The sequence below is a fragment of the Macaca thibetana genome, chromosome 19 (assembly GCF_024542745.1).
Source record: "Macaca thibetana thibetana isolate TM-01 chromosome 19, ASM2454274v1, whole genome shotgun sequence".
Lineage (NCBI taxonomy): Eukaryota > Metazoa > Chordata > Mammalia > Primates > Cercopithecidae > Macaca > Macaca thibetana.
In genome coordinates this window covers 10,730,721-10,753,793 of record NC_065596.1, presented here as the reverse complement: position 1 = coordinate 10,753,793, position 23,073 = coordinate 10,730,721, and the positions used below count along the sequence as shown (strand labels likewise).

General features: G+C 52.4%; 3 protein-coding genes across 53 annotated transcripts in view; all 3 read left to right on the top strand.

The window, feature by feature from the left end:
- The window catches only part of YJU2B (YJU2 splicing factor homolog B), a 595,535-nt gene extending 583,679 nt beyond the window's left edge, over positions 1-11,856 (top strand). Inside the window, exons 3-10 of the mRNA XM_050770555.1 lie at positions 3,688-3,741; positions 5,582-5,664; positions 6,797-6,852; positions 7,167-7,227; positions 8,802-8,944; positions 9,034-9,206; positions 10,858-10,996; positions 11,152-11,856. Coding sequence (XP_050626512.1) covers positions 6,804-6,852; positions 7,167-7,227; positions 8,802-8,944; positions 9,034-9,206; positions 10,858-10,996; positions 11,152-11,636 — 1,050 coding nt within the window. The 5' untranslated portion in view covers positions 3,688-3,741; positions 5,582-5,664; positions 6,797-6,803 and the 3' untranslated portion in view covers positions 11,637-11,856. The remainder of the gene's footprint in view (positions 1-3,687; positions 3,742-5,581; positions 5,665-6,796; positions 6,853-7,166; positions 7,228-8,801; positions 8,945-9,033; positions 9,207-10,857; positions 10,997-11,151) is intronic.
- The window catches only part of C19H19orf53 (chromosome 19 C19orf53 homolog), a 542,027-nt gene that overhangs the window by 514,487 nt on the left and 4,467 nt on the right, over positions 1-23,073 (top strand). The window contains exon 1 of one of the 50 annotated variants that reach the window (XM_050770949.1): positions 6,920-6,923. The exons of 45 other annotated variants lie outside the window; for them this stretch is intronic. The gene's annotated coding sequence lies outside the window, so the exon portion shown is untranslated. Of the gene's footprint in view, positions 1-6,919; positions 6,924-9,212; positions 9,217-11,054; positions 11,059-11,488; positions 11,493-12,161; positions 12,166-23,073 lie in introns of those variants that run through there. 4 more of the 50 variants (XM_050770985.1, XM_050770974.1, XM_050770970.1 and 1 more) reach the window with 4 other exon arrangements.
- Positions 13,255-23,062, top strand: MRI1 (methylthioribose-1-phosphate isomerase 1). Of its 2 annotated transcripts, none has more exons than XM_050770617.1 (6): positions 13,255-13,451; positions 13,537-13,775; positions 17,080-17,168; positions 17,282-17,458; positions 17,560-17,784; positions 20,854-23,062. In XM_050770617.1, exons 1-6 carry the CDS (start codon positions 13,320-13,322, stop codon positions 21,012-21,014), a joined length of 1,023 nt encoding a protein of 340 aa, XP_050626574.1. In that variant the 5' UTR covers positions 13,255-13,319; the 3' UTR covers positions 21,015-23,062. The 2 variants fall into 2 exon arrangements, with proteins under 2 accessions (XP_050626574.1, XP_050626573.1); XM_050770616.1 differs by lacking the exon at positions 17,080-17,168 and adding an exon at positions 14,723-14,898.

Below are 23,073 nucleotides of genomic sequence, written 5' to 3'. Positions count from 1 at the left end.
GGGTGCAATGGCTTGCGCCTGTGATCCCAGCACTTTGGGAGGCCCTAGGTGGGTGGATCACCTCAGGCCAGGAATTCCAGACTGGCCTGACCAACACAGTGAAACTCTGTCTCTACTAAAAATACAAAAAAATTAGCTAGGCTTGGTGGCGGGTACCTGTAATCCCCGCTACTCAGGAGGCTGAGGCATGAGAATCACTTAAACCTGGGAGGCAGAGGTAGTGAGCCAAGATCATGCCACCCCACTCCAGCCTGAGTGATACAGTGAGACTCCGTCTCACAAAAAAAAAAAAAAAAAAAAAAACAACCTGTAACAAAGAGCTCGCAAAGCTGAGGAACAGCTGCACTTGGCCTTTGAAGACAGCCAGGAAGCCAGTGTTGCTGGAACAGAGTGAGCGAGAGATAGAGGGATAAGAGTTGGGTTTGGAGATGCAGGCAGGGGCCCCACAGTCCTTGGGAAGGGGTTTGACTTGATTCTAAAAACAATATGAATCATGGGAGGGGTTTAAGCAGGAGAGTGACATGTTTGTTCATATTTTAAAAGATCCCAACCAGGCGCGGTGGCTCACGCCTGTAATGCCAGCACTTTGGGAGGCTGAGGTGGGTGGATCACCAGGTCAAGAGATCGAGACCAAGGTCAAGAGATCAAGACCATCCTGGCTAACACGGTGAAACCCCGTCTCTACTAAAAATACAAAAAAATTAGCCGGGCTTGGTGGTGGGCGCCTGTAGTCCCAGCTACTCGGGAGATTGAGGCAGGAGAATGGTGTGAACCTGGGAGGCAGAGCTTGCAGTGAGCCAAGATTGCGCCACTGGACTCCAGCCTGGGCGACAGAGCGAGACTCCTCAAAAAAAAAAAAAAAAAAAAAGATCCCAGCCAGGCGTGGTGGCTTATGCCTGTAATCCAAGCACTTTGGGTGGCTGAGGCGGGTGGATCACAAGGTCAAGAGATCGAGACCATCCTGGCCAACATGGTGAAGCCCCGCCTCTACTAAAAATACAAAATTAGCTGGTTGTGGTGGTACATGCTTGCAATCCCAGCTACTCGGGAGGCTGAGGCAGGAGAATCACTTGAACAGGAGGCAGAGGTTGCAGTGAGCAGAGATCGCGCCACTGCACTCTAGCCTGGTGACGGAGCGAGACTCCGTTTCAAAAAAAAAAAAAAGATCCCTCGGGCAGCTTGGGGTGAGCAAGTGTCAAGGGCAGAGTTAGGAGAGAGGAGAAGACTGTGCTGGCCCACGTGAGTGATGATGGGTGCTGGACCCGGTGGGGTCACAGAGGGAAGAAAGGGTCAGATGTGATGTGTATATTGGCTGTAGAGTGGACAGGACTCTCTCTTTCTAAACAGACACGCCGCTTTTTGGATGCCTCCTGTGCCTGGCGAGAGTCTTGTCTGAGCCGGCACCACCACACGGCCCACAACATCTTCTCAGGGAAGCCTGTGGACCCTCTGCCAGGCACTGCAAGAGGTCAGGACAGGACAGTGTGTTCACAAGGCCAGTTTCTGATTGTCCACCCTGAGGGTGAGGACCGGTAGGCAGTTCCCAAGATGGTGAGTAGACAGCCGCGTGTGCCTGGGTTTCTCTCCCAGTCTTTGTAGGACCCCGAAAGCAGCCCCTCCTCCCCTCCCAGAGCTCTAAGATGATGATTTCAATCTCTGGATCATCATCTTTTGGTGCAGTGGGTCTGAAATGTGGCTGTGCACTAACATCACCCAGGGGCGCTTTTTCAATGTTTTTTTGTTTGGTTTTCTTTTGTTTTTGAGACAGTCTCACTTTGTCGCCCAGGCTGGAGTGCAGTGGGCACGCTCTCAGCTCACTGCAACCTCCGCCTTCTGGGTTCAAGTGAGCACGCCCCACTAATTTTTGTATTTTTAGTAGAGACGGGGTTTCAGCATGTTGCCCAGGCTGGTCTCAAACTCCTGACCTCAAGTGATCCGCTACACTCGACCTAAATTTCCCCTTCCCCCTTCCCCCTCCCCCTCCCTTTTCCCTTCCTTTCTCTTTCTTTCTTTCATTTTTTTTAAGAAGGTGAAATTCATATAACATAAAATTAACCATTGCGAGGCTGGGTGCAGTGACTCACACCTGTAATCCCAGCAGTTTGGGATGTCAAGGCAGGCAAATCATTTGAGATCAGGAGTTTGAGAACAGCCTGGCCAACATGGCGAAACCCCGTCTCTACTAAAAATACAAAAATTAGGCTGGGTGCGGTGGCTCACGCCTGTTATCCCAGCACTTTGGGAGGCCAAGCTGGGCAGATCACCTGAGGTCAGGAGTTTGAAACCACCCTGGCCAACATGGTGAAACCCCATCTCTACTAAAAATACAAAAATTAGCCGGGTATGGTGGCGGGAGGCCATAGTCCTAGCTACTCGGGAGGCTGAGGTAGGAGAATCTCTTGAACCCAGGAGATGGAGGTTGCAGTGAGCTGAGACCATGCCACCATACTCCAGTCTGGGCAACAAAAGCGAAACTCCGTCTCAAAAAAAAAAAAAATACAAAAATTAGTTGGATGTGGTAGCACATTCCTATAGTCCCAGCTACTCAGGAGGCTAAGGCACGAGCATCGCTTGAACTCAGGAGGCAGAGTTTGCAGTGAGCCAAGATTGCAGCACTGCACCCAAGCCTGCGTGACAGAGCAAGACTCTGTCTCAAAAAAAAAAAAAAAAAAAAAAAAAAAAAGGGCTGGGTGCGGTGGCTCACACTTGTAATCCCAGCACTTTGGGAGGCCGAGGCAGGCAGATCACGAGGTCAGGAGATCAAGACCATCCTGGCTAACACGGTGAAACCCCGTCTCTACTAAAAATACAAAAAAATTCGCCGGGCGTGGTGGCACATGCCTGTAATCCTAGCTACTCGGGAGGCTGAGGCAGGAAAATTGCTTGAATCCAGGAGGTGGAGGTTGCAGTGAGCCGAGATCGCGCCATTGCACTCCCCAGCCTGGGCAACAAGAGTGAAACTCCGTCTGGGGAAAAAAAAAAAAAAAAGACATACCCAAGACTGGGTAATTTATAAAGGAAAGAGGTTTAATTGACTCACAGTTCAGCATGGCTGGGGAGGCCTCAGGAAACTTAAAATCATGGTGGAAGGGGAAGCAAACACGTCCTTCTTCACATGGCGGCAGCAAGGAGAAGAATGAGCAAGGGGAAAAGCTCCTTGCAAAACCACGCGGTCTCTCGAGAACTCATTCACTATCACGAGAACAGCATGGGGATAACCGCCCCCATGATTCGATTCGGTTACCTCCCACCGGGTCCCTTCCATGACACGTGGGGATTATGGGAACTACAATTCAAGATGAGATTTGGCCTATAATCCCAGCACTTTGGGAGGCCGAGGTGGGCGCATCACTTGATGTCAGGAGTTTGAGACCAGCCTGACCAACATGGTGAAACCCCATCTCTACTAAAAATACACAAATTAGCCGGGCATGGTAGTGCACGCCTGTAATCCCAGCTACTCGGGAGGCTGAGGCAGGAGAACCGCCTGAACCCGGGAGGCGGAGGTTACAGTGAGCCGAGATCGCACCACTCCACTCCAGCCTGGGTGACGGAGCAAGACTCCGTCTCTAAAAATTAATAGTAAAATAAGAAATGTTAAAAAATTGTCTTGAATGAGATTTGGGTAAGGACACAGCCAAACCATATCAGCCTCTCTCTGAGTCATGTCTCTGTTCTGCTTTGCAGGGTGAAAGGAAAGGGGTCAACAAGTACTATCCTCCGGACTTCAACCCTGAGAAGGTAAGGAGCAGGCTCCCCGCTCCGGGTCCACAGTAGCAGAAAGACCCACGTCATCCCCTCCTGGGGCTGGGGTCACTGCTATGGAAGGATGGGAGGCCGCCGAGGTCTTTTTGTCTTCTGCTCGTCACCTGAGTCTCGAGGCTGTCTTCACTTTGGGATGGTAACTGTGGCTTTCCTCAGGGACCTGTAACTCCATGTCCGGCATAGAGTATAATGTGTTTACAGCAGGGGCCCAGGATAAGACAGAGTGCACGGATGAAGGGTCAGATCCCCTGGCTTCCCCAGCTCCAGCACCTCTGGCATCCTGATTGTCCCTTCTGCCTGGAATCTCTTCCCCCATTTGACCATACTCTCACTTCCTTAAGTGCTTTTCTTTCAGAGGTCCTCCCTGACCACTGTCTCATTCTCTGTTGCATTGCTGAGCACTTTATATAACCTCACAACCCTTATAACTCCCTCACTTACTCATTTATTTGTGTCTTGTCCATCTCCCCCACTAGAACATTCTCTCCAGAAGGGCAGAGATGTTTGTCTGTCTTATTTATGGCTGTGTCCTCACACAGTAGGTGCTCAGTAAGGGCCCGAGTGTCCCAGCTGCCTCGTCCTGAGTATAGGATTTAGCCTCTCTATGCCAAAGTTTCTCCATATGTCAGAAGGCGGAAATAAATTGAGCTGACCTTACAGAATCATTGAGGGATAAATCCTAGCTACTCGGGAGGCTGAGGTGGGAGGATTGCTTGAGCCCAGGAGGTGGAGACTGCAGTGAGCCATAATCATGCCACTGCACCCCGGCCTGGGCTACAGAGCCAGACCCTGCCTCAAAAAAAAAAAAAAAAAAAAGCTGGGCATGGTGGCTCACGCCTGTAATCCCAGGACTTTGGGAGGTGGTAGCAGGCAGATCACGAGGTCAGGAGTTCAAGACCACCCTGGCCAACATGATGAAACCCGATTGCTACTAAAAATAAAAAAATTAGCTGGGCACAGTGGCCCACGCCTGTAGTCCCAGCTACTCAGGAGGCTGAGGCAGGAGACTCACTTGAACCCAGAAGGCAGAGGCTGCAGTGAGCTGAGATCACGCCACTGCACTCCAGCCTAGTGACAGAGTGAGACTCTGTCTCAAAAAAAATGAGGTAATGCACATGCAGTCCCCAGCAAATGTTTGCCAGTCTTGTCACCTCGCCTCATCCTCCCTATAAAACCTGGAAGTGATAATGACCATTATACATAGTTGACAGGGGAAACCGAGGCTCAGGAAGGCAAAACGTGAGGTCACTTGCCCAGGGTCCCCTGGCTCTTTCAGCTCATAAATGGGAATGGGGCTGGGCACAGTGGCTAACACCTGTAATTCCAGCACTTTGGGAGGCCAAGGTGAATGGATCACCCGAGGTCAGAAGTTCGAGACCAACCTGGGTGACATGGTGAAACCCCGTCTCTACTACAAATACAAAAAAATCAGCCGGGCGTGGTGGCAAGTGCCTGGAATCCCAGCTACTCCGGAGCCTGAGGAAGGAGAATCGCTTGAACCCGGGAGGCAGAGGTTGCAGTGAGCCAAGGTCGTGCCATTGCACTTCAGCCTGGGCAACAAGAGCAAAACTCCATCTCAAAAAGTAAATAAATAGGAGAGGGACTATTCAAACTCACATTCCTGGTTCCAAGCCTACGTGTTCCCGTAAGACCTGGATGCCTCCCATATTGCTGTGAACACCTTGTCCTGCAGGACATAAGAATCAAGGCCCCTCCCACCTGTGAGGCACTTGTCCCAAAGCAGTACGGGTGGCAGAAAAGCATGAGCTCCCCCAGCTCCACAGCACTAATCCGCTCCCTCATCCTCTCCACACAGCATGGCTCTCTCAACCGATACCACAACAGCCACCCGCTTCGGGAGCGGGCTCGGAAGCTGTCACAGGGCATCCTCATCATCCGGTAAGGCTCGGCATCACCTGAGGACCCCACCGTCCTGCCCCCGTCCTTCAGTCTCAAGGACAGTTCAAGTGCCCTCGTTGGCCCAGTGCTGCGGGGTCTTCAGTCCATAAAGCAGAAAGTCACTGTATCAGTCAGTTATTGCCATGTAACAAAACAATAAGCATTTATTATTGCTCACATGTCTGCAGCTCAGCAAAATACCTCTGCTGGGCTGGGCTGGGCTGGGCTGGGCTGGCCTGATCTGGGCTGGGCTCCCATGTGTTTCCGAGTTGGCTGGCTGGGGACTGGCGGGTCTAGCGGGGCCTTGACCTTTACAACTGGGCTCTGCTCTGTGTTGTATCTCATCCAGTGGTAGGCCAACCTGGACTTGATCACACAGGACTCTCAAAAAATACAGTGATTGTGGCTGGGCGCAGTGGCTCACGACTGTAATCCCAGCACTGTGGGAGGGTGAAGCGAGTGGATCACTTGAGGCCAGGAGTTCAAGAGCAGCCTGGCCAACACAGTGAAACCCTGTCTCTACTAAAAATGGAGAAAATTAGGCTGGGTGCGGTGGCTTACACCTGTAATCCCAGCTACTTAGGAGGCTGAGGCAGGAGAATCGCTTGAACCATGGAGTCGGAGGTTGCAGTCAGCCAAGATCGTGCCACTGCACTCCAGCCTGGCAACAAAGCGGGACTCTGTCTCAAAAAAAAAAAAAAATTAGCCGGATGTGGTGGTGCACACCTATAATCCCAGCTACTTGGGAGACTGAGGCATAAGAATTGCTTGAACCCAGGAGGCAGAGGTTGCAGTGAGCCGGGATCGCGCCACTGCACTCCAGCATCGGGGACAGAGCAAGACTCTGTCTCAAAAGAAAAAAAAAAGTCTCAGCAACACCCAAAGGCAGCTGTCCCTGGACCAGGTCAGTCTGCTTTCGAGCAGGCAGGAAGTTCCTGCTCAGTTACAATGGTTGTGATTCTTTTTCTTCTATGTATCCATTTCCTGTGTAATGTAACTGCAGCAACTCCCATCCAGAGGGGGCAGTCTAATACCCCACCGCTCAAATCACAACCGCAGCCAGTCACAGGTGTGGACACCCAGGGAGTGTCCAAGTAGACAAAAGCAAGTAAGATGCTGTGTGTCTTTGCAGATTCGAAATGCCGTATAACATCTGGTGCGATGGCTGCAAGAACCACATCGGCATGGGTGAGCCTCTGCCCGCCCTCCATTCAATCCCACAGACATCAGACCCCCTAACTGCTAGGTGCTGCCGGGGGCGGGTGGGAGAGTCCTGATCAGGAACGCGGGAGGAGACCGGCACCCGAGTGACTGGCTGGCCATGGAAGCTCCTTTGCAGAGAGCTCCTTGCAGAAGCCAAGCTCTGGCTTCCAGTCCCATCTCTAACTCCTACCAGTTGGGGAACCCTCAGGAAGTGACAGTGAGCCTCTTTGTACCTCAGTTTACCTATCTGCAAAATTCACATGGCAATGAAATAACCACCCACGTCTGACCCCCTTCAGGTGTTCGTTACAACGCAGAAAAGAAGAAGGTGGGCAATTACTACACAACCCCAATCTACAGGTAAGGGCGGCTTGGTGGCGTCTTGGGAACAGGTGGGGTGGCCACAGGGCGAGGGGACTACAAAGAGCCTGAGTGGGAGGGAACCCATTCCCTGCAGGACTCTCCTGGAAACCGCCCTGGTTGGTAAATCAGCCCTGCCCCCACCCCACCCCCAACCCTCCATGGCTCCCACCTTCCTCAGGAAAAGCCCAAGTCCTCCCTCTGGCTCACAAGGCCCCGCACACTCTGCCTGTCCTTTCTTCACCCTAACCGCCTCCTGCTGTCCCCCTCCCTGGCCTCTTCATTGTCCCTCACACACTCCAGGGACACACCCACCTCTGTGCTTCCACCTGGAACGCTCTTCCCCAGGTGGCTCCAAGGCTCCTCCCTCACCCAGGGTTTCTGCTCAAACACCACCCCTCAGAGACACCTTTTCTAAAGTGAGACTCGACACTGGTTGCTTGTGCCCTTGCTATCAAGGTGGCCCCTGCTGGGACGTCAGCCTTGCCACGAGCAGGCTGGCTTTTCCACTACTCAGCAACGTCCCCAGCAGCTGGCACTGAGCCTGCCACAGAGCAGCCTGTCTTGGGTGGATTTGTGGAATAAATGAACTAATGGACAAATGAATGAATGAATGAACAAAGGAGCGAATGAACAGATGATGAATGAATGGACAAATGGATGGATGAGCAAATGAACGTATGAATTAATTTAACAAATGAATCAGGGAACCAACAAACATGCACTAATGAATGAACAAATGAATTAATGAATAAATGAACCAAAAAAAGGATGAATGAATGAATGAATGAACAAACAGCTGAATGAACAAATGAATTAATGAATAAATGAACCAAAAAAGGATGAGTGAATGAATGAACAAACAGCTGAATGAACAAATGAATTTGTGAATAAATGAACCAAAAAACGGATGAGTGAATGAACAAACAGCTGAATGAACAAATGAATTAATGAATAAATGAACTAAAAAAGGATGAGTGAATGAATGAACAAACAGCTGCATGAACAAATGAATTAATGAATAAATGAACCAAAAAAGGATGAGTGAATGAATGAATGAACGAACAGCTGAATGAACAAATGAATTAATGAATAAATGAACCAAAAGATGGGTGAATGAATGAATGAACAAACAGCTGAATGAACAAATGAATTAATGAATAAATGAACCAAAAGATGGGTGAATGAATGAATGAACAAACAGCTGAATGAACAAATGAATTAATGAATAAATGAACCAAAAAAAGGATGAGTGAATGAATGAATGGAACAAACAGCTGAATGAACAAATGAATTAATGAATAAATGAATCAAAACAACGGATGAGTCAATGAATGAATGAACAAACAGCTGAATGAACAAATGAAGAAGCCAACTGCAGCCCCACTGACAGAAGGTCTGTTCTGGGTGACGGGGTGTGCCCCTTTTGCCCATGGTTCTACACAGCACACAGTGGGTGCTCAGTGAATTTTTGTCGAATGACACCATTGGGTGGAAAGAAGCAGGCAGAGGTGACAGGGCTGTCCTGGGGCACAGCCATAGCCTCCTGACTCCTGCCCACCGCTTCCTCCCAGATTCCGGATGAAATGCCACCTCTGTGTCAACTACATCGAGATGCAGACGGACCCCGCCAACTGCGACTACGTGATCGTGAGTGGCGCCCAGCGCAAGGAGGAGCGCTGGGACATGGCGGACAATGAGCAGGTGCTGACCACAGGTGAGCGCCACCCACTTAACTGCCTGGGGTCCCTGGCCCTGAGTCTGCGCTGGGCTCCCCAAAGCCCAGCCAAGCTCTGGTCGTTGCAGAGCATGAGAAGAAGCAGAAGCTGGAGACGGACGCCATGTTCCGGCTGGAGCATGGCGAGGCTGACCGGAGCACGCTCAAGAAGGCACTGCCCACCCTGAGCCACATCCAGGAGGCCCAGAGCGCCTGGAAGGACGACTTCGCCCTGAACAGCATGCTGCGGAGAAGGTTCCGGGTGAGGGGGGCTCCAGCCCAGGGTCAGAGAGGATGCTTGGTGGGCCAAGGCCCAGGTCCAGCCCTCACTGCCCCACATCTTAGCTGTGAGCAGGCCACTGGACCCTCTGAGCCTCAGTTTCCCCATCTGCTACATGGTGATCATGCCCTGTCTTTTTTGTTTGTTTGAGACGGAGTCTCCCTCTGTCACCCAGGCTGGAGTGTAGTGGCGCGATCTCAGCTCACTGCAAACTCCTCCTCCCGGGTTCACGGCATTCTTCTGCCTCAGCCTCCCGAGTAGCTGGGACTATAGGCACCCACCACCACGCCCAGCTAATTTTTTGTATTGTTAGTAGAGACGGGGTTTCACCGTGGTCTCGATCTCCTGACCTTTTGATCCGTCCGCCTCGGCCTCCCAAAGTGCTGAGATTACAGGCGTGAGCCACCGCGCCAAGCCTTTTTTTTTTTTTTTTTTTTTGAGACCGAGTTTAGCTCTTATTGTCCAGGCTGGAGTGCAATCACGTGATCTCGGCTCACTGCAACCTCCACCTCCTGGGTTCAAGCGATTCTCCTGCCTCAGCCTCCCAAGTAGCTGGGATTACAGGTGCCCACCACCATGCCTGGCTAATATTTGTATTTTTAGTAGAGACTGAGTTTCACCATGTTGGCCAGGCTGGTCTCTAACTCCTGGCCTCATGTGATCCACTCGCCTCAACCTCCCAAAGTGCTGTGGTTACAGGCGTGAGCCACTGCACCCGACCTGGCCACCACATTTTAAATGGAACCTCCCAGCCCATCCCCTACCCACCTGTCCTGCATTTTTTTTTTCTCCTTATCACTGTCTCACCACTAGAGGCCAGCTTCACGAGGGCAAGGGTTTTTCCCTGCCTGCCGCTGCATCCCCAGTGTCTAGAACAAAACCTAGCACAAGGTGGCTATCCCAGAAATATTTGTGGGATGAGGCTGTACGCGGTGGCTCACACCTGTTATCCCAGTGTTTTAGGAGGCTCAGGTGGGAGGATTATTTGAGGCCATGAGTTGGAGACCAGCCTGGGCAACATAGTGAGACCCCATCTCTACCAAAAAAAATTTTTATTATTTTTTTTTGAGACTGTCTCCCTCTTGCGCCCAGGCTGGAATGCAGTGACACGATCTCAGCCCACCGCAACCTCCACCTCCCAGATTGAAGTGATTCTCATGCCTCAGCCTCCTGAGTAGCTGGGACCACAGGCACATGCCACCACGCCTGGCTAATTTTTGTATTTTTAATAGAGACAGGGTTTCGCCATGATGTCCAGGCTGGTCTCAAACTACTGGCCTCAAGCGACCCACCCACCTTGGCCTCCCAAAGTGCTGAGATTACAGACATGAGCTACCAGGCCCAGCCTCTACAAAAATACATTTTTTAAGTAGCTGGGCATGGTGGTGCACACCTGTAGTACTGGATACTTGGGAGGCTGAGATGAGAGAATCGCTTGAGCCCAGGAGTTGGAGGCTGCAGTGAGCTATGATTGTGCCACTGCGCTCCAGCCTGGGTGACAGAATGAGACTCTTTCTCAAAAAAGAAGAGTAAATTGAGACCCCGAGAGTTGCAGCAGTGCCCCCTAGCACACAGAAGAGACAGGGCTTTGACACACACCCCCTGTCTCTGGTGTTCTTGGCCCTCCACACAGGAAAAGAAAAAAGCCATCCAGGAGGAGGAGGAGCGAGATCAGGCCTTGCAGGCCAAGGCGAGCCTGACCATCCCGCTGGTGCCCGAGACGGAAGATGACCGCAGGCTGGCGGCCCTGCTGAAGTTCCACACCCTGGACTGTGCGTAGAAAGCCATGGGGAAAAGCGGGCGGGGAGGCTCAGAGTTGCTTGGAGATGGGGGGCGGTCCTCAGTCTTGAGTGGACTCTAGTCTACTGTAGGGCAGTTCTGGACCCCCTCCTCTGCCGCCCCTGAAATGTCCTCTCCTCTCCTCCAGCCTACGAGGACAAGCAGAAACTGAAGCGAACCGAGATCATCAGCCGCTCCTGGTTCCCCTCCACCCCCGGATCCGCCTCCAGCAGCAAGGTCAGCGGCGTCCTGAAGAAGCTGGCCCAGAGCCGCAGAACCGCGCTTGCCACCTCCCCCATCACCGTGGGGGACCTGGGCATCGTGCGGCGGAGGTCTCGGGATGTCCCGGAGAGCCCCCAGTATGCGGCTGACACCCGCAAGTCTGGGGAACCGCGGGTCCCAGAGGAGGCTGCCCAGGACCGGCCCATGTCCCCCGGAGACTGTCCTCCAGAAACAGCTGAGACCCCCAAGTGCAGCAGGCCGAGGGGGCAGGAAGGGAGCCATCAGGACAAGCCCCTGTCACTAGCAGGCTCCTCCCAGGAGGCAGCTGACCCCGACCCCGCAGACACGCGGCACCCCTGCAGCCTCGGCTCCTCCCTCGTGGCGGACTACTCTGACTCGGAGAGTGAGTGAGCAGTCCCCAGCCTGAGGACTGGCCCCGCTCCAGAGGCCCGGACACACCCAGGAGGCCCCTCACAGACTGCAGACCCCCGCTCGCCCACCAGCCCTGGGAGAGCTCAGATGCCACCCCCTCCCCAGACCTCACCTTCCTGCAACCGTGGAGTTATTTATTTGGTCTTGGTGAGGGTGTTTGTGCCTTGTGAGACTCCGTACATTAAAGACTTGTCTCTTCTTCCCTGTCTTGGGTTGTTAGCTGGGCCCTGGGGCTTCCCCCCACAAGCCCCAAGTTGACCACACTTGACGGACCTCTCATGGGCAAATTCTAGTATAGGGTCATAGCTGTGACCATGGACGTGGTCCCCTCCCAGAGTGACAAGAGTCTCAAGGTGGTGGTTCAGGTTGGCCAGGAACCAGGACAGACTTCCTGGAGGAGGTGGCATGGGCCGAGTGTGAAGGGTGAAAAGGGGGCCAGGAACCACACACACAAGGCCAGGGACAAGGCATACAGGGTACCCAGGATCTGTGCCACATGCAGTGGGGGCTGGAGCCCACAGGTGTGAGCTTTTTTTTTTTTTTTTTTTTTTTTTTTTTTTTTTTGAGACGGAGTCTCACGCTGTTGCCCAGGCTGGAGTGCAGTGGCGCGATCTCGGCTCACTGCAAGCTCCGCCTCCCGGGTTCCCGCCATTCTCCTGCCTCAGCCTCCTGAGTAGCTGGGACTACAGGCGCCCGCCACCGCGCCCGGCTAATTTTTTGTATTTTTAGTAGAGACGGGGTTTCACTGTGGTCTCGATCTCCTGACCTTGTGATCCGCCCGCCTCGGCCTCCCAAAGTGCTGGGATTACAGGCTTGAGCCACCGCGCCCGGCCCGGTGTGAGCTTTTTATTATCCCCAGCCCAGGGGTGGCCCATGGAAAAGCCCCCCATGCGTGTTACTTTTGGGGGTATTTTTGTTGGTTTTGTTTTTGAGACTGAGTCTCGCTCTCACCCGGGCTGGAGTGCAGTGGCGCAATCTCGGCTCACTGCAACCTCTGCCTCCTGGGTTCAAGAGATTCTTCGGCCTCAGCCTCCCAAGTAGCTGGGACTACGGGTGCCTGCCACCACGCCTGGCTAATTTTTTGTATTTTTAGTAGAGACGGCGTTTCACCATGTTGGCCAGGCTGGTTTCGAACTCCTGACCTCAAGTGATCCACCAGACTCGGCCTCCCAAAGTGCTGGGATTCCAGGCGTGAGCCTCAGCGCCCATCCTGCATGTTACTTTTGAATGAAACCGAGCAGAAAATGGCCCAGAAACAGCCGTGCATCCATCAAGGGGCACACGACCCCCCACTGCCTCCCCCTCAACCTTGGAGAAGGAAGATCATTTAACAAATTCTTTCGTTTGAACACTTGATGTTACCTTGCCACTGGGGATACACCCCTAACTCTAGACTGCAGGATGCTAAACACAGGGCCTGGTATCCAGTAGGCGTCCCATAAATGCTGCCACTTTTGTGGTCCCGAGGAGGCGGCTTACTCCGTCCGCGTTTGGCGTGAGACGTGCAGTGGGTTCGGCCACCTGGACTGCGAGTTCTGGGAACCTGTGGGGTCGGGTTGGATGCGCATGCGCATGTCCCTTTTTCCGGGGGAGGCCCCGCCCCCGCAAGTGCGCGCAGGACTCCCACTCCTCGTGAGTTGTGCTGGGCTTGGTTACTGCACCATGACCCTGGAGGCGATTCGCTACTCGCGGGGCTCCCTGCAGATCCTAGACCAGCTGCTGCTGCCCCAGCAGAGCCGCTACGAGGCGGTGGGCTCGGTGCGCCAGGCCTGGGAAGCCATCCGCGCCATGAAGGTGCGGCGGGACGGCTGGGCGGCGGGGCTGGAGGTGGGAATGCGCCCGCGCCTGCAGCCTCCGACGCCCGAATTCCTCCCCGCAGGTGCGGGGCGCCCCGGCCATAGCCCTGGTGGGCTGTCTCAGTCTCGCCGTGGAGCTGCAGGCGGGCGCCGGGGGTCCAGGACTCGCCGCACTCGTGGCCTTCGTGCGCGACAAGCTGAGCTTCCTCGTCACCTCCAGGCCCACCGCTGTCAACATGGCCCGCGCCGCCCGCGACCTGGCTGACGCTGCAGCCCGGGAGGCCGAGCGGGAAGGCGCTACGGAAGAGGCGGTTCGGGAGAGGTACGGGGATCTGGTACCAGGCACTGTGCTGAGCAGGAATCATATTGACGCTTTTTAAGTACAGTGACCCATTATACAGATGGGGAAACTGAGGCACGGCGCCCTTAAGTCCCTTGTCCAGGGTCCCAAAGATGGGGCCCGGAGTCTAGCCTGGTCAGCCTGACCCGGAAACCCAACTCCTTAATCGTGCCTCCCCTGAATACAGCCAACCCCTTATCCACCCTTGGAGGCCCTTTTCGGTGTCACCTTGTCCTCTTGGTTTCTGCTTTTGAAGAACTTTTTTTCCTGTCCTGGTCCCCTTCCTGCCATCTTTTTCCCCCCACTTCCCTTCTGCTCCAGCCCCTCCCTGCAATGTCACTTTACCCCACCAAGCTCAATCCTGCCTTACAGCCTTTGCACATGCAATGTCACAGGCCAGGTTTATAGCCCCACCAATATGCTCAATCCTGCCTTACAGCTCTTTGCAATTCACCATGCCATTGGTGCAGCTTTGTCGCCCAGGTATCCATAGCGCAAGCTCCGCCTCCCGGGTTTACATCCCTATATGATAGCTGGGACCAGCTCACCCCCGGCTGCTCTCTGCAGTAGAGACGGGGTTTCACTGCTCTCTCCTGCCTCGTGATTCCACCTCCCAAAGTCTTTTCAGGCTTGAGCATTTTATTTTATTATTCATCAACTGGTTCCCTCACCCCAGTGTCAACTCCATAGGGGCAGAGATTTTTTTGTCGTGTTTACTGCCGAGTCACACTGGAACTGCTCAGTAAACATGTGTTTGGATGAATGAATGGAGTGACACTTCGGTGGCCGTGGCGGAAGGGTCCAGGCCCCACAGCAATGAGAGGCTTTGAGCAGGAGGGCTCCAGGACAGCAGCGCTGGACAGAGAGGAGGGGTTGGCCTGGGCCCCGGGGCCTGGTGGCTGGTGCTTAAAACTCCTTGTCGGCCCCAGAGTGATCCGCTGCGCCGAGGACATGCTGGAGAAAGACCTCAGAGACAACCGAAGCATTGGGGACCTGGGAGCCCGCCACCTCCTGGAGCGGGTGGCCCCCAGCGGTGGCAAGGTGACTGTGCTGACCCACTGTAACACCGGTGCTCTGGCCACCGCTGGCTATGGTACAGCCCTAGGTGAGAGGGCCTCCTAAGGGGGTAGGGGAGGGCCTTCTAGGACCTTTTTTGGATACAAGAGGAAGAATCCCAAACCCCAACCATTTTCTCCACAAAAAAATATGAAGGTATTAGTTCTAGTACAGAAACGCTTATAGGGTTGGCTTCAGGTATGGCTAGATCAAGGGGCTCAACCAGTAGCATCAGGACCTATCTATCTCTGTTCTTCAGCTCTGCCCTCCTTCATCTTCAGGTTCCATGGGCTGGCAGGGGGGTGTTAGGGTTCAAATCAGGAGGAAAAGAGCCTCCTGTACTAGAAAAGTATCTCAGGGGTCTACTAGGGCCAACTGCCCATCCCAGAGCAGTCATTCGATGGGCGCTGCCTGAGCCATATGCCTAGAGCCAGGGCAGGACGTGGAGTCCAAGAGGAACTGGGGAGAAGGGAGTGAGCAGAGAAAGATCAGGTAGCTGTGACCAGGAGACAGGGGGAGTGGGCTGTAGGGGGCCAAGGCAGCAGATTCCACTTGACCCTAAATCCCCCAGGAAATTTCCCTACCTGCCTGAGTCCCACCTTCATCCCTGGGAACCGAGGCCTTGATGGCAAGACCTCTGCCTTTGATTCATTCACTCACACAGCATTTAGTAAGCACCTGCTGTGCTCAGACATTTCCATTTGCTGGGGACGCAGCAGTGAACAAAACAGACAAAACGTCTGCTTTCAGGGGTCCCAGGCAAGCAGCAGGAACAGTCAACAGGCAAGATAAATACAGTCGTCCTTCAATATCCGTGGGGGACTGGTTCCAGGACCTCCCACAGATACCAAAATCCATGGACGCGCAAGTCCATAATATAAAATGCCATCATATTTGCATAACCTATGCACATTCATATATATATTTTTTTTGTTCGTTTGTTTGTTTTTGGTTTTTTTTTAGACAGTCTTGCTCTGTCGCCCAGGCTGGTGCAGTGGCATGATCTCAGCTCACTACAACCTCCGCCTCCCAGGTTCAAGAGATTCTCATGCCTCAGCCTCCTGAGTGTCTGGGATTACAGGCGTGAGCCACTACACCCAGCTAATTTTTATATTTTTAGTAGGGACGGGGTTTCACCACGTTGGCTAGGCTGTCTTGAACTTCTGACCTTAGGTAATCCGCCAGCCTCGGCCTCCCAAAGTGCTGGGATGACAGGCATGAGTCACCACGCCCAGCCCACCCCTATATTTTAAAACATCTCTAGATTGCATATCATAGCTAGTACCATGTAAATACTATGTATATTGTTGTTATTGGCTAGGTGTAGTGGCGGTGCAGGCCTGTAATGGGGAGGCTGGGGTGGGAGGATTGCTTGAACTCAGAAGTTCTAAACCAGCCTTGGCAACATAGCAAGACCCCGTCTCTATTTTTAAGCCTGTAATGCCAACACTTTGGGAGGCCAAGGCAGGCGGATCACTTGAGCTCAGGGGTTCAAAACCAGCTTGGGCATCATGGCAAAACCCCATCTCTACAAAAAATACTAAAATTAGCTGGTGTAGTGGTATGCACCTGTGGTCCCAGCTATTCGGGAGGGGGCTGAGATGGGAGGATTGCTTTTTATTTAGTTATTTATTTTGGAGACAGAGTCTTGCTCTATCACCCAGGCTGGAGTGCCATGGCATGACCTCGGCTCACTGAAACCTCTGCTTCCTGGGTTCCAGCGATTCTTTTCAAATATTTTCAGTCCACGTAGTTGAGTCCATGGATGGAGAACCCACAGAAAAGGGGGACTGCCTGTACACATGAGGTGTTAGAAGGTGATAAATGCTGGGGCCAGGTGTGGTGGCTCACGCCTGTAATCCCAGCACTTTGGGAGGCCGAGGCGGGTGGATCACAAGGTCAGGAGATCGAGACCATCCTGGCTAACATGGTGAAACCCCGTCTCTACTAAAAATGCAAAAAATTAGCTCAGCGTGGCAGCGGGCGCCTGTAGTCCCAGCTACTCGGGAGGCTGAGGCAGGAGAATGGTATGAACCCGGGAGGCAGAGCTTGCAGTGAGCAGAGATTGTGCCACTGCACTCCAGCCCGGGTGACAAAGTGAGACTCCATCTCAAAAAAAAAAAAAGTGATAAATGCTAAGGAAAGAGAGCAGGACACTGGAAGTGTGGGGATTGCTATGCAAAACTGAGAGATCAGAGAACGCTTCACCGAGAAGGTGTCCTTTAAACAGACGTGAAACAGAGGTATGTGAGCACTGGGAAGAGCATACCAGGCAGAGAGAACTGCCACTGCGAAGGCCCCTGGGTGGGACTGTGCTCGGTAAGCCTTGGGCAATCCACGCCCAGTCTAGGAGCCTGCACCCCTAACCAATGGACCACCTTGTCTGTTTGCCCCTCCCCGGGGCCTTCTCCTGGTGTGTGGGGCCCCCGCAGGTGTGATCCGCTCACTGCATAGCCTGGGCCGCCTGGAGCATGCCTTCTGCACAGAGACCCGGCCCTACAACCAGGGAGCCCGGCTGACGGCCTTTGAGCTGGTCTATGAGCAGATCCCTGCCACCCTTATCGCCGACAGCATGGTGGCTGCTGCCATGGCCCATAGGGGCGTGTCAGGTAAGCAGACAGTAAGTCCTGGGGGGGTAAGGCCTGGGGGCGGGGCTCTGGGGCATGGGGCCAGGTAATGACCCCCAACTTCTCATGCACCCCCTCCCCAGCCGTGGTCGTGGGAGCTGACCGCGTGGTTGCCAACGGTGACACAGCCAACAAGGTGGGCACCTACCAGCTGGCCATTGTCGCCAAGCACCACGGCATTCCCTTCTACGTGGCTGCCCCCAGCTCCTCATGTGACCTCCGTCTGGAGACCGGCAAGGAGATCATTATTGAAGAGCGACCAGCCCAGGAGCTGACTGATGTTAATGGGGTCCGGATTGCGGCACCCGGTAAGCCACCCCCTCAGGCGACACCCCAGCTTCTGGGCACTTCATGGAGGCAGGTGATATGCAGGGCCTTGTCATCCTTCTGGAACATACACAGCTCCTACAAGCCACTTTTTCTTTTTTTTTTTTTTTTTTTTTGAGACGGAGTCTCGCTCTGTCACCCAGGCTGGAGTGCAGTGGCCGGATCTCAGCTCACTGCAAGCTCCGCCTCCCGGGTTCACGCCATTCTCCTGCCTCAGCCTCCCGAGTAGCTGGGACTACAGGCGCCTGCCACCTCGCCCGGCTAAGTTTTTGTATTTTTAGTAGAGACGGAGTTTCACTGTGTTAGCCAGGATGGTCTCGATCTCCTGACCTCGTGATCCGCCCGTCTCGGCCTCCCAAAGTGCTGGGATTACAGGCTTGAGCCACCGCGCCCGGCCGCCACTTTTTCTTCTTTTTATTTTTTTTCAGATGGAGTCTTGCTCTGTCCCTCAGGCTAGAGTGCAGTGGTGTGATCTCAGCTCACTGCAACCTCCACCTCCTGGGTTCAAGCAATCCTCCTGCCTCAGCCTCTTGAGTAGCTGGGACTACAGGTGGGCGCCACCACACCCGGTTAATTTTCGTATTTTTAGTAGAGATGGGGTTTCAACATGTTGACCAGGCTAGTTATAAACTACTGACCTCAAGCAATCAGTCTGCTTCTGCCTCCCAAAGCGCTAGGACTACAGGTGTGAGCCACCGTGCCTGGGCCAAGCCGCTTCTTCTAACAGTTACATCCTGGAGGTCAGATCCAACATCAGAACTTACAACTAACCGGTTATATGAATGGTCTTGAATGACTGTCTTGCTAATCTCCACTTAGGTTTTCTTAAGAGGAAATAAGAATATCTGCCTGGCCACGTGTTGGTAAAGAAAAACCAAGACGGCCAGGCGAGGTGGCTCACACCTGTAATCCCAGCACTTTGGGAGGCCGAGGCAGGGAGATCGCAAGGTCAGGAGTTCGAGACCAGTCTGGTCAACATAGTGAAACCCCCGTCTCTACTAAAAATACAAAAATTAGCTGGGCATGGTAGCATCCGCCTGTGATCCCAGCTACTCAGGAGGCTGAGGCAGGAGACTCACTTGAACCTGAGAGGCGGAGGTTGTGGTGAGCTGAGATTGCGCCACTGCACTCCAGCCTGGGCAACAGAGTGAGACTCTGTCTCAAAAAAAAAAAAAAAAAAAAAAGAAAAAACAAGATATTTCTAGACTTATTTTTATTTTTATTTGTTTATTTTCATAGAGATAGGGTGTCGCTGTGTTCCCCAGGCTGGTCTCGAACTCCTGACCTCAAGCGATCCTCCTGCCTCAGCCTCCCAAAGCACTGAGATTACAGGCATGAGCTACCATGCCTTGCTGCAAGACTTTTCTTAGCTGCCTATACTTCCTGGCTGTGCAACCATTAGCAAGTTCCCTAAATTCTCTAATTCCCTGAGATCCTCACTGATCCTATCTGTAAAATGGGCTTTGGCTAGAACCTGCTGCATAAACCCAACGGCCATCAGTGAATTAACCCACAGGACATTTAGATCAATGACTGGCCCTTTAAATATTAGTCCATGCACCCGGATGCAGTGTCTTACGCCTATAATCCCAACACTTTGGGAGGCAGAGGCTGGCGGATCACTTGAGGTCAGCGTTCCAGACCAGCCTAGCCAACAGAGCGACACCACGTCTCTACTAAAAACATACAAAAATTGCCGAATGTGGTGGCTCACGCCTGTAATCCCAGCACTTTGGGAGGCTGAGGCGGGCAGATCACGAGGTCAGCAGATCGAGACCATCCCAGCTAACACGGTGAAACCCCGTCTCTACTAAAAATACAGAAAACTAGCTGGGCGTTGTGGCAGGCACCTGTAGTCCCCGCTACTCGGGAGGCTGAGGCAGGAGAATGGTGTGAACCTGGGAGGCGGGGCTTGCAGTGAGCCGAGATTGCGCCACTGCACTCCAGCCTGGGCAACAGAGGAAGACTCTGTCTCACAAAAAAAAAAAAAAAAAAAAAAAAAAAAAAGGCCAGGCACAGTGGCTCACACCTGTAATCCCAACACTTTGGGAGGCTGAGGTGGGCGGATCACCTGAGGTCAGGGGTTCGAGACCAGCCTGGCCAATGTGGTGAAGCCCCGTCTCTACTAAAAATACAAAAAAACATTGGCCGGGCGAGATGGCAAGAACCTGTAATCCCAACTACCTGGAAGGCTGAGGCAGGAGAATATCTTGAACCTGGGAGACACAGGTTGCAGTGAGTTGAGATCATGTCACTGCACTCCAGCCTAGGTGATAACAGCAAAACTCCATCTCAAAAAAAACAAAAAAACAAAAAAACAGCCAGGCATGGTAGTGACGTCTGTGGTCCCAGCTGCTCAGGAGGCTGCGGCAGGAGAATCGCTCGAACCCAGGAGGCAGAGGTTACACTACACTAAGGCGAGATCACACCACTGTTCCAGCCTGGGTGACAGAACGAGACTCTGTCTCAAAAAATAATAATAATAATTAAAAATAAAACTAAAAAAATAAGTGGGATAGGCCAGGCACGGTGGCTCACACCTATAATCCCAGCACTTTGAGAGGCCGAGGCGGGCAGATCACCTGAGGTCGAGAGTTTGAGACCAGCCTGACCAACATGGACTAACTACTAAAAATAGTGGCCGGGCATAGTGGTGCATGCATGTAATCCCAGCTACTCAAGAGGCTGAGGCAGGAGAATCGCTTGCACCCAGAAGGTGGAGGTTGTGGTGAGCCGAGATTGCGCCAGTGCACTCCAGCCTGGGCAACAAGAGCAAAACTACATCTCACAAAAAATAAAAAAATAAGTGGGATAGATGTGTATAGGACTGTGAATTCTCCTTGGGGAGTGACAGTCTAAGAGCGGTGGTGAATCTAAACTTACTATTGCATACAATGTCCGTGCCTGCATGTACTTTTGAGGTGAGAATCCTTAGGTTCTCAAGGACTCCCTAATACCAAGAACCACTGTGATAGAAACAGGTGACCACAACCTGAGAACTTTCACAGAAGCAAATTCCTGCCTCCTTGCCTCCCCTCTCTCCCCTGCAGGGATTGGAGTTTGGAATCCTGCCTTCGATGTCACCCCCCATGACCTCATCACTGGCGGCATCATCACAGAACTGGGGGTCTTTGCCCCTGAGGAGCTCCGGGCAGCCCTAACCACCACCATCTCTTCCAGGAATGGAACCCTAGATGGACCCCAGATGTAACCAACACAGCTCTCCCTAGCCTGCCTCTCTAGGTTTTTTAATACATTTCTTGAACGGCTACCCAAAAGCTGACCTTCTTGCCCCTGACCACACTTGTTCCTAGTGCAGGGAGCTCAGACAGGGCCTTCCATCTACAGCCCAGCATCTAGAGCCAGGCTGCCCAGATTCAAATCCTGACTCTGCCACTTTTTCCACTATATGATCTTGGGCAAGTCACTTCGCCTCTCTGTGCCTTGGTTTTGTCATTTATAAAATGTGGATAACAGGCTGGGTGTGGTGACTCACGCCTGTAATCCCAGCACTTTGGGAGGCTGAGGCAGGGGGATCATGAGGTCAGGAGATCGAGACCATCCTGGCTAACATGGTGAAACCCCGTCTCTACTAAAAATACAAAAAATTAGCCAGGCGTGGTGGCGGGCGCCTGTAGTCCCAGCTACTCGGGAGGCTGAGGCAGGAGAATGGTGTGAACCCGGGAGGTGGAGTTTGCGGTGAGCCGAGATTGCGCCACAGCACTCCAGCCTGGGCCACAGAGCAAGACTCCGTCTCAAAAAAAAAAAAAAAAAAAAAAAAAAGAATTAATTAATTAATTAAAAAATAAAAAACAAATGTGGATAACACTAGTACCTCCCTCTTAAGGTCAGAGCTGGAGCTAGGGTGACACTTCCAGGGCAGAATTTTAAGAGGACACCAAAAAAGCTCAGCAACCAAGATAAAAAATATTTTAAAGCAATATTTTGTTTTTGGTTGTTTTTTTTTTTGAGACGGAGTATCACTGTGTTGCCCAGGCTGGAGTGTAGTGGCGTGATCTCAGCTCATTGCAACCTCTGCCTCCCCGGTTCAAGAGATGCTCCTGCCTCAGCCTCCTGAGTAGCTGGGATTACAGGCATGCGCCAACATGCCTAGCTAATTTTTTTATTTTTAGTAGAGACATGATTTCACCATGTCGGCCAGGCTGGTCTCGAACTCCTGACCTCAAATGATCCCCCCCCCCCACCTCAGCCTCCCAAAGTGCTGGGACTACAGGCATGAGCCACTGCGCCTGACCGTATAGCAGTATTTTTTAAAAATCAAAATTAATGCAAAAATTCATGATGAGGCCAGGCTTGGTGGCTCATGCCTGTAATTCCAGCACTTTGGGAGGCCAAGGTGGGAGGATTGCTTAAGCCCAGGTGTTTGAGACCAGTTTGGGTAACATAGCGAGACCTTGTCTCTACAAACAAAATTTTTTAAAAAATGAGCTGGGCATGGTGGCTCACACCTCTAGCCCCAGCTACTCAGGCTGAGGTGGGAGGATGGCTTGAGCCCAGGAGTTCAAGGATGCAGGGTGCTTTGATTGCACTACTGCACTTCACTCTAGGCAACAGAGTGAGACCCCATCTCTTTGAAAAAAAAGAAAAATCCATGATGAACAAAACAAAAAAGATATTTTTTTGAGACAGGGTCTTGCTCTGTTACCCAGGCTGGAGTATAGTGGCGCCATCTCGGCTGACTGCAACCTCCGCCTCCTGGGTTCAAGCGATTCTCCTGCCTCAGCCTGCCGAGTAGCTGGGATTACAGAGTCCGGCACTATGCCCGGCTAATTTTTGTATTTTTATTAGAGACAGGGGTTCACCATACTGGTCATAGCTGGTCTCGAACTCCTGACCCCGGGTGATCCGCACACCTCGGCCTCTCAAAGTGCTGGGATTACAAGCATGAGCCACCGAGCCCGGCCTAAATAAAATTTTGAAGAGGCTGGAACCCTGCACTTGTGCCTTGAGCTTACTGACCTCAATACCCTGGTTCCACTCTAATTTTATTTACAGAATTATGCTGCCGGTCTGCAGGATGTAGTTTGACAATTTGATTATTTTGGATATTAAAATATTTTTTAAGTCTTGAAAATATTGTTTACGATTACCAAAGTTTTTGGACCTTCTTAAATTCCGCACCAGAGGTGAGTGCCGCACCCTAAACCTAGTCTGAGTTTTTATGTGTAAAGATCATAAAACGTTGTAAGTTTTCTAAAACACATAAGCACTCAATAAACGTTAGCTTTATCATTGTCACCTTTTTGTTC